General features: G+C 34.1%; 2 protein-coding genes across 3 annotated transcripts; both read left to right on the top strand.

Annotated features, from left to right (window-relative positions):
• The first annotated feature begins 113 nt into the window (after nucleotides 1-113).
• LOC129886839 (pentatricopeptide repeat-containing protein ELI1, chloroplastic) lies at nucleotides 114-4,410 on the top strand. The gene is made up of 3 exons (XM_055961706.1): nucleotides 114-299; nucleotides 921-2,972; nucleotides 3,569-4,410. The coding sequence occupies exon 2, from the start codon at nucleotides 1,056-1,058 to the stop codon at nucleotides 2,940-2,942; it is 1,887 nt and encodes a 628-aa protein (XP_055817681.1). The 5' UTR covers nucleotides 114-299; nucleotides 921-1,055; the 3' UTR covers nucleotides 2,943-2,972; nucleotides 3,569-4,410.
• A 2,038-nt stretch (nucleotides 4,411-6,448) lies between these two features.
• Nucleotides 6,449-10,185, top strand: LOC129886838 (nucleolar GTP-binding protein 1-like). Of its 2 annotated transcripts, none has more exons than XM_055961704.1 (3): nucleotides 6,449-6,558; nucleotides 7,521-9,601; nucleotides 9,839-10,185. In XM_055961704.1, exon 2 carries the CDS (start codon nucleotides 7,537-7,539, stop codon nucleotides 9,577-9,579), a length of 2,043 nt encoding a protein of 680 aa, XP_055817679.1. In that variant the 5' UTR covers nucleotides 6,449-6,558; nucleotides 7,521-7,536; the 3' UTR covers nucleotides 9,580-9,601; nucleotides 9,839-10,185. The 2 variants fall into 2 exon arrangements, with proteins under 2 accessions (XP_055817679.1, XP_055817680.1); XM_055961705.1 differs by having other exon boundaries at nucleotides 9,718-10,185.
• Nucleotides 10,186-11,748: the final 1,563 nt, after the last annotated feature.

Raw genomic sequence — 11,748 nt, 5'->3', positions numbered from 1 at the left:
CAGAATGTAACGGGGGTGTTAAGTCTTCCAAGTTGGTAGAGAATGAGTCCTTTAATCTGTTTGTATAAATTTTAGGGTTTGAAGTTGAGTTAGATCCATTAAAAAAGGTTTTTGTAAAAACAGATAAAGCTATGGTATTCAATAATCACTTATTCTTTACTTTATAATATAAAAACATGGGTATTTTTTCAACATCCAAAAGATATTTCACAAACGGAGTAGCGGTTGACAGTGTCTTGTCTCTTGCAAGTAGCAAAAGCAAGCAAAGAGTGTTAGATTCTCCTCTTGTATTTACAAAGGTTACACTCTGAATGCCTTTTTTCTGAAGAATTGTTTTCTGATTGAAGAAAAAATAAAGATAGTGGTACTGTATGAGTTTTACTATCTTATGCCTTTCTTTCCTACTACTGAACCCCCGGAAATTGCACAGATTGCTTTGCTTGGGATTTCCTAACTAACCAAACCAGTCCCTGTCATTTCACACGGAAAATGGTCTAGTCTTTATATGTTTTTGATTTTCCTCTCTTCAATTGCAACCTAGGAATAACTTTTCAGAATTAAAAGTCCCATTAAAGTTGTATATTTAACTGATACTGTCAGCCTAAGAAAGAGAAATTAGCTGCTTTGACAAGTCTACCAGTATCAACAAAGCTGTTTCCACTTGCTTCTATTAACATTACTTGGAAGAAATTTCTTAGTGAATTGGCTCTTTCTTGATATGATTCTGGGGTATAAAGCATTAACATTGACTCGTAAACTGTAGCCAATGGTCTGAAGTTGTGCATCCAGCAATACTTGAAGTGCACTTAATTTCTATATCGGCCTTTTTTAATGGCTTGAAGCAATCCCCATGATTTAAAAGAGTTTAATCAAAATATATGATCTTGTTTTTTTAATTACTGTTCCCAACTTTCTTGCAGCTGTTCGAAGTCTTCCTTAAAATTATGTGCTTATAGTTGATGATGGAGCAGGTGCTTGATCAGATGCTTTTTGCGTTTTCTTAGTTACATTTTGATTGATCCCTGGATGTTCCCAACCAAAGCTTTGGCCATGCAATGGCTGAAATCATGTCTGGAACTTCCTTTTTCACCAACCCACCACTATACACTACTAGTACTGCCACCAAGCATAGCCATAGCCCGTCACCAAACAGACTTAAATTCTTGATAGACAAATCAAAAAGCATCAGACAGCTTCTACTGATTCATGCATTTCTTATTCGGCATGGCCTGGAGAGTGACCCGGTCTTGAATTTTAAGCTCCAACAATCTTACTCTTCCCTTGGACACCTCCAAAATTCTCTTACTGTCTTTAAGCATACTCATAGTCCAACTGTGTTCTCTTACACTGCGATTATCCATAATCATGTGAGCAATGATCTGTATGAACAAGCCTTTGTCTTATATATCCAAATGCTAATGCAAAATATTGAGCCTAATGCGTTTACATTTTCTTCCATCCTTAAAACTTGCCCACTTGAATCAGGAAAAGCCCTTCATTGTCAAGCCCTAAAACTCGGGTATGAATCTGACACATATGTTCGAACTGCTCTTGTAGATGTCTATGCAAGAGGCAGTGACATTGTGTCAGCTCGCAAACTCTTTGACACTATGCCTGAAAGGTCCTTAGTGTCTTTGACAACAATGATTACTGGATATGCAAAGAATGGGCATGTCCAAGAAGCTAGAGTGTTGTTCGATGGGATGGAAGACAGGGATGTTGTTTGTTGGAATGCCATGATTGATGGGTATAGCCAACATGGTAGACCTAATGAAGCTTTGGTTCTTTTTAGGCAGATGTTACTGTCAAAAGTGAAACCTAATGAAGTGACCGTGGTGGCGACTCTTTCTGCTTGTGCACAAATAGGAGTACTGGAATCAGGTCGGTGGATTCATGCTTATGTGAAAAGTAACAGAATTAAAGTAAATAAACATGTAGGTACTGCTTTTATTGACATGTATAGCAAGTGTGGGAGTTTAGAGGATGCAAGAATGGTGTTTGATCAGATGAGAGATAAGGATGTCATAACATGGAATTCGATGATTGTAGGATATGCAATACATGGATTTAGCCTTGAAGCTTTGCAGCTGTTCAATGAGATGTGTAAGTTGGGTCTCCAGCCTACTGATATAACGTTTATTGGCATTTTAAGTGCTTGTGCTAATGCTGGATTGGTCTCTGAAGGGTGGAATTATTTTCAGTTAATGGAGAAGTACTGGATTGAGCCAAAGATTGAGCACTATGGTTGCATGGTGAATCTTCTTGGACGAGCTGGACAACTAGAAAAAGCTTATGAATTTGTCAAAAATATGAAGATTGATTCCGATCCTATTTTATGGGGAACTCTACTGACTGCTTGTAGGATTCATGGGGACGTAATGCTTGCAGAGAAAATTATGGAGTTCCTAGTCGAACAGGATCTTGCTACTTCAGGAACTTATGTTCTGCTATCCAACATATATGCTGCTGCTGGTGATTGGGATGGGGTGGCAAAGGTGAGGGCATTGATGAAGAGAAGCGGGGTTGACAAGGAACCTGGCTGTAGCTCCATTGAGGTAAATAATAAAGTGCATGAGTTCCTTGCGGGTGATATGAAGCATCCCAAAAGCAAAGAAATTTACATAATGCTGGAGGAGATGAACAAGTGGCTCGAGGCTCATGGTTACTTGCCGCAGACTGATATAGTCTTGCATGATCTTGAGGAAGTTGAGAAGCAGCAATCACTTGCAGTTCATAGTGAAAAGCTAGCCATTGCTTATGGGCTAATTAGTACTCAGGCAGGAACTACAATCAAGATTGTCAAGAATCTACGTGTTTGTCCAGATTGTCATGCTGTCACAAAGCTCATTTCAAAAATCACAGGACGCAAAATCATTGTGAGGGACCGGAATCGCTTTCATCATTTTGTGGACGGTTCATGTTCTTGTGGTGATTTCTGGTAGAACTATTAGCCTGTTTTAACAAGCTGGCAGGCAGGTTTTCTGTAAAATGTTCTCTTTTCGTTTTTTTGTGAATTTCTTTTGTTGTTTTGGATGGAAATTTCCTTTTCACCTTTTTGGAAGTATTTGGTTTCTGTTTGTATTGTAGCATTATTGAAGAATGGGAAAAATAGGAAGACCTTTACAAGAGAAACTGATCAGTTTTGGCATGATAGAGGATATATCTGTACTCGTTTATTCAGTCCGTTTATTTAATGAACAATATGGACACAAAGTCTCTTTATTTTGTGAATTCTGTTCAGTTTCACTTATTCTGAGTAATTTGTAGACATGTTAGTCATCCTCTCTCATCTTTGTATGGATAGTCTTTTCTACTTGAGATTGAGTGATTCGGCTCATGATTACCTGTTTATTTGCCTCATTCTGCCTAAATTACTTGAGCTTGTTCCTTTTGTCTCTCCTGAATTAATTGTTATGTTTCTCTCTTATTTTCTTCTCTCATAAGGATCACATCTGCCTAAATTACTTGAGCTTGTTCCTTTCGTCTCTACTGAATTAATTGTCATGTTTCTCTCTTATTTTCTTCTCTCATAAGGATCACATTTGTCTTTTTAACCTGGTGTTTGCAGAGTATGATGAACAGAGCGTTTTAAGCATCGCATTGCACCATGGTACCTGTGGTAGCTTGATGACATCCTCATACAGCGTCATATTCAACAGGAGCTTATACAGTTGAAACTGACTGCCGTTCCAACTTCCAAAGAAAGAGCTGGAGGGTGAGATTTCATCACCATCTTCCCAAAAGTAATCCCAATTATAAAGGAATATCTGACAACTGAAGTTATATTGTTCATTTGAAAACACTCTTCACTTCCTCTAACCTTAGTAAGAACAATGCAAAGACCAGTCTGTGGAAGATGCAACAACTTTAGGGACACTTTTAAACATTGTCTGCTTCACAGAAAAGCTGCAAAACAGGTTTGTAATAACTTATCCACTTTCTTTTTCAATCATTGAGATATGTACAGAATTTTGCAGATTTCTTCCATAGTCCCTTTGTCTCAGCTGCTATCTTTAGCATATTTTCCAGTGCACTAGGGTGCGAAATATGGAAGAAACAAGTGCGACATGATTTCCTGCCACTTCATATCTCCATTACCATATATCATGTCGCGTAGTCAGAAATTGGAAATATTTTTCTAGTGACATAAATCTTATTTTCATTTCATCTGGAAAAAAACAATCTTTTTCTCAATTTGTCTTTGTAATTTGATTCAATAGTGTTCCATTATATAGGAGGAAAACTACTAACCATGAACTCTCTCAGGTAGAGCATTAGAACTGAACTATCTACTATTAGATAATGATATATTGGTTCTAGGATTTGCCTGGGGAATAAGGAAACTATAAATTGAAGATTGTTATTTGAAAATGGTATTACTCACAGAAGTTGCAATGAAGAGTGTTTTAGACCACAAGTTTTATAATTTTCTTTCATTCTTGAACTCCGTGACCTTCATCACATTAATTAGTACGGAAGGAGTACAAAGTAGTCTTGGTTGTTACAAAGTCAATATTGTGGAGATTATGTAATTCTCCATAAATCAAATTAAAATTAGTCCAATAATAGGTGGGTCGGGTCGAGTTATTAAAGAGAAATCATGTAATTTTGGTCAATTTGGGCGAAACCATCCTATTGAGGGGGGTATATTTTGTTAGGTTTAGTAATGGTGGTGTATAATTAGCCAAATAGTATGACGAGAGACAAACTTACTCATGAAAATCCATGTGTATTGTTACTTGCAACTCTTTGGAGGAACTTTTGGAGCTTGAATCAAAATAGAAGACCTTTTCTTCTGTATGAATCGATATTATTTCATTCCAAATCCTTTCCAATTTGCCCCAAGGAAAATCTCGAATTTGGATACTAAATTGATGGGTTATTGTGAGCAACCATGCGGTTATGCATTTTTTGAATAGCAGGAATATGTTTTCCGAAAGATCTTGGCTTTTGTACTTTGGTGAGTCTGTGAGATTTTCTCGATGACCTATATTGAAGGGGTATCTATCTATTTCGATCAATTGCATAAAGCCCAAGGTAGCAACAAAATCAGGGAAAGTATACCCAAACGAAAGTATCATGTCATATTTCTCCAAAGTAAAACTCGCAAAACAATGATAATTACTCGCAAAACAATGATAATTACGTTTAGTTTTTTTTAATCTATTCACTAAAGGAAACGGAACTGGCTATTTTTGCCTTTTTGATTCAGTTTATCAATTTTGTTTCAAATCTTTCTTTGCACGTGAAATACAAATTCTAGTAATCATATACACGTTAAACTTAAGCATTTAAATAAGCAAAAAATTGAGCCTCTATAATAGGCATATTAGTGTTACATCCTAGGATTAGAAATACGTTTAGAGAGAGACGAGTTGAAGAAATGATCTCCTATATACAAAAAATATAAATGAGAGTTTCGTAAAAGACATAAAACTAATAACAAATATATAAGGGGTTATAAAAACTGGACTAATTTTTGATAAAACATATATTAAGTATATATTGATAAAACTAACCAAAATAAACTCATTCCGTTAATTAATCGGTTTGGTTCAATTCAAAGCAAATTTAAATAGATCTTTTCGCTTTCATAAACTGAGAAAGTGGACCGAACAGATGAAATTTCATTTTGGAAACTTAAAGTAAATATGATATATTAAGAAAATATTTATCATCTATAATAATTATTTTTTTTATTAAATATTTGTGATACAATTTTAATCATATTATAAAGAACAATTTATAAAACACATATAATCCAAATTTTATTGATGGATAATATATTATCACACACTTTAATACAATTATAATACATTGTGTCAAGTGTTTTATCAAACAAGTATAATATATTTTAAAACACTTATAATACATAATTCACTTATAATACAAAAATCAGATTTATCAGAATATTGTTATATATTGCTATGAATAGTAATAAATATAAATAAACACTAAAATATATAATTATTTATCAAAAAATACTTACCCAATTAATTTTTTCTTAATTTGTTTTTACAAAGTTTTCCAAGTGGGCTAAAAATTGTTCATTCTCAGTTTATAATCTCTATCTATTGGCATCACATCATCAAATTAAGATGCTTTCATTTTTTTCCTTTTTAAATGTACATAGAAGGTTAATGTTATTCTCTCAGATTCAAAATAAGTATTATTTTAAAAATTTAAGATACTAAAATTTTTCCAACTATATGTGTGTATTCAATTTTCTTAAAACTATTTAAATTTCAGAAAAGATATTTACTAAATAAGAGTAATTTAGTAAACTATAATATTATATTTGTTAATTTCTTAATAAAAATATTTTTTGATGAGCTACACTTATTTTGGGACCAACAAATTAAAGTAAGTAATACATAATACATTGTACCAAACTTAAGAATGGGCCGACCCGAAATTTTGCAACTTGTCCCAAGTCCATATATAATATACTTCGTCCGCAAACATAAACCCTTTCAAGCCTAGGGTTTTGGTATGTCCAAAAACCCCTTGAAAGGCCATCGATTTCTCCTTCAGGGTCTCGTCTCCCCACCATCGCACGTAATATTTCCTCTCTGCATCTCTAATTTTGAGTAATTCATTTGTTTATGTGCTGTTTTCTCTGTTCAGTTAGCTTAAGATAATACTATATGTTTTTATCATTTCCTTTTGTTGATACACGATTGAAGAGTTGAGCTCATTTTTTGTTTGTTATGCTGAATTTATCTGGAAAATTTCGATACTCGACTTATGCTTATGTTATGAGTTTTGTTGATTTGATTTGCTTTTATTCTTGCTTCAATATTTGTATTTTGATTCTCGTGCAACATACTCTTTTCCCTTTTGACTGAAATTTTCTTTTTTAGATTTTATATCAGAATTTTAGAATTCTAAAGATTATATTGCTTTAAGAGAACCTTGTTTGCTTCTGGTATTTCGTTATTGGATAGGAAGTAAATCACCCTTTACTATTTCAGTTGGCTGCTTGTAACTTAAAAAGGTGTTATTTTCTTCTCAATGTAATGGATGTGAATGCTAAAGTGCTTGCAACTTAAAAGGTGTTATTTTCATCTCAATGTAATGGATGTGAATGCTAAAGCTCGGTTCATTCAAGAGTTTTTTCTTTTCCTTCAAGGTTGATTTCGTATATGAAAAACCTCTGAAAAATAGACTTTATCGTAATTTGCAATGAAGTTATGGTGGTTCTATCTGGGCAGGTTTTAGGATAGAGAATTATGTGTTGTAATATGGTATTTCCATCTGTAATGCAGTGTATTAAGGTACTAAGGGATTTGATTAAAAAAAAGCACTATGGAATAGTCTAGCTGTAAATTTTCGACTTGAGGTTGAAAAAAATTCTCTCCTTATTATGTATATTTTCGTAGTCTAAGGATTTGAAGGTACATTTAATAAGCTTTTTAATGGAAGATATTTTTGTAATTTGAATTGCTGAGTGTGATTGGTTTGAGAAAATATCAGTTGGTTGATGGATTCTTTTTGTTTTTGTGCATCTACTAATGCAGATCCAGATTATAAAAGATGGTGCAGTACAACTTTAAGAAGATTACAGTGGTTCCCAATGGGAAAGACTTTGTCGATATCATTCTGTCTCGCACCCAGCGTCAAACTCCTACTGTTGTGCACAAAGGATATGCTATCTCTCGTATACGTCAATTTTACATGCGCAAAGTGAAATATACGCAGCAGAATTTCTATGACAAACTCTCCACCATTATTGATGAGTTCCCCAGGCTTGATGATATCCATCCTTTCTATGGGGACCTTCTTCATGTGCTCTACAACAAAGACCATTACAAGCTTGCCCTTGGCCAAATTAATACTGCTAGAAATTTGGTTTCTAAAGTAGCGAAAGATTATGTGAAATTGTTGAAATATGGTGACTCACTCTATCGCTGCAAGTCCCTGAAAGTTGCGGCTCTTGGGCGTATGTGCACTGTTATAAAGCGCATTGGCCCCAGTTTAGCTTATTTGGAACAGATTAGGCAGCACATGGCAAGACTTCCCTCAATTGATCCCAATACTCGAACCATCTTGATTTGTGGGTATCCAAATGTTGGCAAGAGCTCATTCATCAACAAGATTACAAGAGCAGATGTGGATGTGCAGCCTTATGCCTTCACTACAAAGTCCTTGTTTGTCGGTCATACTGACTACAAATATCTGAGGTATCAAGTGATCGACACTCCAGGGATCTTGGATAGGCCATTTGAGGATCGTAATATCATAGAAATGTGCAGTATTACAGCTCTTGCACATCTGAGGGCCGCTGTGTTGTTTTTCCTTGATATTTCTGGGTCTTGTGGCTATAGCATTGCTCAACAGGCCGCTCTTTTTCACAGCATCAAATCACTTTTTATGAACAAACCGTTGATGATCGTATGCAACAAAACGGACTTGCAGCCGTTAGAAGGGATTTCTGAGGAAGATAAAAAGCTAGTCGCGGAGATGAAAGATGAAGCTATGAAGACAGTGATTGGTCAAGGTGGCGAGGCAACAGATGAAGCAGGTGTGCTGTTAACTATGAGCACTTTGACTGAAGATGGTGTAATTTCAGTGAAGAATGCAGCTTGTGAAAGGTTACTGAATCAAAGGGTGGAATTGAAAATGAAATCGAAAAAGTTAAATGACTGCTTGAACCGCTTCCATGTTGCTATGCCAAAACCACGTGACCAGAAAGAGAGGCCGCCATGCATACCTGAGGCAGTGTTGGAAGCCAGAGTGAAGCAGGCTGAGGCAGATGCTGAGAAACAGAAAAGGAAGCTTGAGAGAGATCTGGAGAATGAGAATGGAGGTGCTGGTGTTTATTCTGCGAGCTTGAGGAAGCACTATCTATTAGCAAATGAAGAGTGGAAGGAAGATATAATGCCTGAAATTTTAGATGGGCACAATGTCTATGATTTTGTTGACCCTGATATCTTACAAAGGCTTGAAGAATTGGAAAGAGAAGAAGGTCTTCGTCAGGATGGAGGAGGAGATGATGATTTTGAGATGGACGGTGCAGAGCTGACCCCTGAAGAACAAGCAGCATTAGGTGAAATCCGGAAAAAGAAAAGTTTGCTCATTCAACAGCATAGAATGAAGAAGAGCACTGCAGAGAGCCGACCCACTGTACCAAGAAAGTTTGATAAAGACAGGGAGTTTACTTCAAAAAGAATGGGAAGACAGTTATCTGCTTTGGGATTGGATCCAACTCTAGCTATCAATCGAGCCCGAAGTAAGTCAAGGGGTCGTAAGCGAGAGAGATCAGTTGAACGTGGAGATGACATTGGTAATGATGCAATGGATGTTGAAGAGATTACTCCCAGCAAGAAGCAACGTAGGTCTAGATCACTTTCCATGGCAAGATCAAGGTCAATGTCACGACCTCGAAGTGAATTTGTTCCAGGGGAGGGCTTCAAGGACAAACCCCAGAAGGAAAGGGCTATAAAGTTGTTTAAGAAATCTGCTAATAAGAGGAACAAGGATGCTCGTCGGGGAGAGTCTGATAGAGTCATTCCTACTCTGAAACCAAAACATCTATTCTCTGGAAAGCGATCAAGTGGCAAAACTGACAGGCGGTAGTCACGTCACCAAGATCACCAAGGTATATCTTACACCCCCTTTTAAGTTCTTCCCTGACATTTTCAATTACAGGTCTTAGAATATGCTCTCTCTGTACTGTCTTTTGCCTTTTGAAAATCTATTTTGTTTTGTGTTCAGATACTTGTATACTTTTGAGTATTCAAAACTTCTGTTGGTGCGTTATTTGGCTCCTTTCTCATACTTAGAAGATCAGTGACTACTGTGTGCAAGATTACAATTATTACCTTCTGTTTTCCAGATGGCATTTTCCCGTCCTGCAGTATGACCATGGAATTTTGGGTGGTGATTAGAAATGCAAAAAGAGAACCTTTGTTGGAATGCCAGTTCAACTCAAGCTTATTTTGGACAAGGGCAGTTGAATTTGCCGTCTATGTTATGCAATTTTGAAACTTACCTAGCTCTTTTTATTTAAGTTTGTATTTTTCATATTGTTTTTGAATTTAAATTGTGGAAGAACTTTAGTTTTTCACGATCAAAGATATGAAGAACATGTCAAGAATGCAACCTGTTGCAGTTTTGTAATGGCAACAAAAAACTACAGATAAGTATTTAAATTTGTGTTTGAAATGCAGCTGACTTTGCTTCCATCTATCTATTATGCAATTTTGGATCTTAGATGCCCGGGTATAATAAGAGAAAATTGTTTAAATGACATATTAGAGATTACATACTACTAGTCCTAGCAAGACTCTTTAGATTTCAATGCCTTAATAGAGAAGATATTCATTCCATAATTAAAGGTATTGTAACTAACAGAATATTTGAATTCCTTAATTATCTTACAATTTGTTTGTTTTGTTGGTTTTTATCTCTCTAAGCACAATCTCTATCTTGTTCTTTTCTTTTTTTGCTCTGCATCATTTTTGTTCCTGTTAATTTTAACATGAAAATTAGTTTTGTTCAATAGTAATTCAACACATAGGTCGATGGTATTCAACAAGTTTGTTTTAATGTTTTTTAATATTTATTTTGTGTCATTTTAAAAAAAATTTTGTTAGCATTTTTTTTTCGTTTGGATACTACAGGTTCTTTGCCTGATTTTATAATCTTTGGTGTCTTTTTTTCCTTTGGGTTAATTTTTCTTCTTTTGTAATGAATGTTGATTTTTATTTTTATTTTGCAATTTTCTTTATCATATTGACATTATTTTTCGGATATACCCATTTAAAACCACAGTTCATAAAATGTACCAAAATAATATATAATCATTCTTTTGCAATCATGATACATACAAAAATATTATACACAAAATCACATTATGAACCATTTTTATACACAAAGAATAATTGTAAAATGTATTAGTACGAATCAATTTACAAGATCATTTCAAATTAAGCCATAATTTATATCAATATTATACAATTGTGCAGTATTATAAATTTAAAAATTGAAAAACTTAAATTAATAATTAAAAAATTAAAATATATATAAATATATATACCGATGAATTAAAAATAACTTGATATATATATTTCAATTTTTTATTTATAGAGAGTAACAAATTGAATATCAAACTTATTGGGAGAGATTTTGTAAGAAGAAGAAATATTTGGAGAGAGAATGATATAATTTTGTTTTCATTTTAAAAAATTTGAATATAATTAAAGAGAGGGAAAAAATGTGTTTCTAAATATTAGCCCAATTAATAGATATCTTTAATAACTATTCTTATCTCCCTTCCTTGAATTAAACCTAAATATGGTAAAAAAATCACACAAATACGATAAGGAATATAAATTGAAGAGAGAGAAAAATATTGTACTAGTATTAATTATTAATTATCTCAAAAAAAAGAGGAAAAATGCAACCCCTATTTTTGCTCATAAATAGGATAATTTCCATGACAAGTAAATAAATTAAATATAATATAATTCAAATTGAAAAAATGATATATTAAAAATGGTAAATCTTTATGTTCGAAATTAAAAAATAAATAAAATAAAATAAAATTAATTAATTCGAATATGTTATCACTCATAATTAAGTTGTAGTATTATTAATTACTAATTAGTATCTTCATGTGATGTAATATAAAGTCTTAAACACATATATGGGGTAATATTTCCTATAATAAGATTTTTCACCGATCAAAATTGCTATGAATGGAAGATGTCTCCGAAACTCTTTTTTCTCAGTAAGGTAGGTATG

The sequence above is a fragment of the Solanum dulcamara genome, chromosome 4 (assembly GCF_947179165.1).
Source record: "Solanum dulcamara chromosome 4, daSolDulc1.2, whole genome shotgun sequence".
Classification (NCBI taxonomy): domain Eukaryota; kingdom Viridiplantae; phylum Streptophyta; class Magnoliopsida; order Solanales; family Solanaceae; genus Solanum; species Solanum dulcamara.
This window is presented reverse-complemented; position numbering and strand designations above follow the sequence as displayed.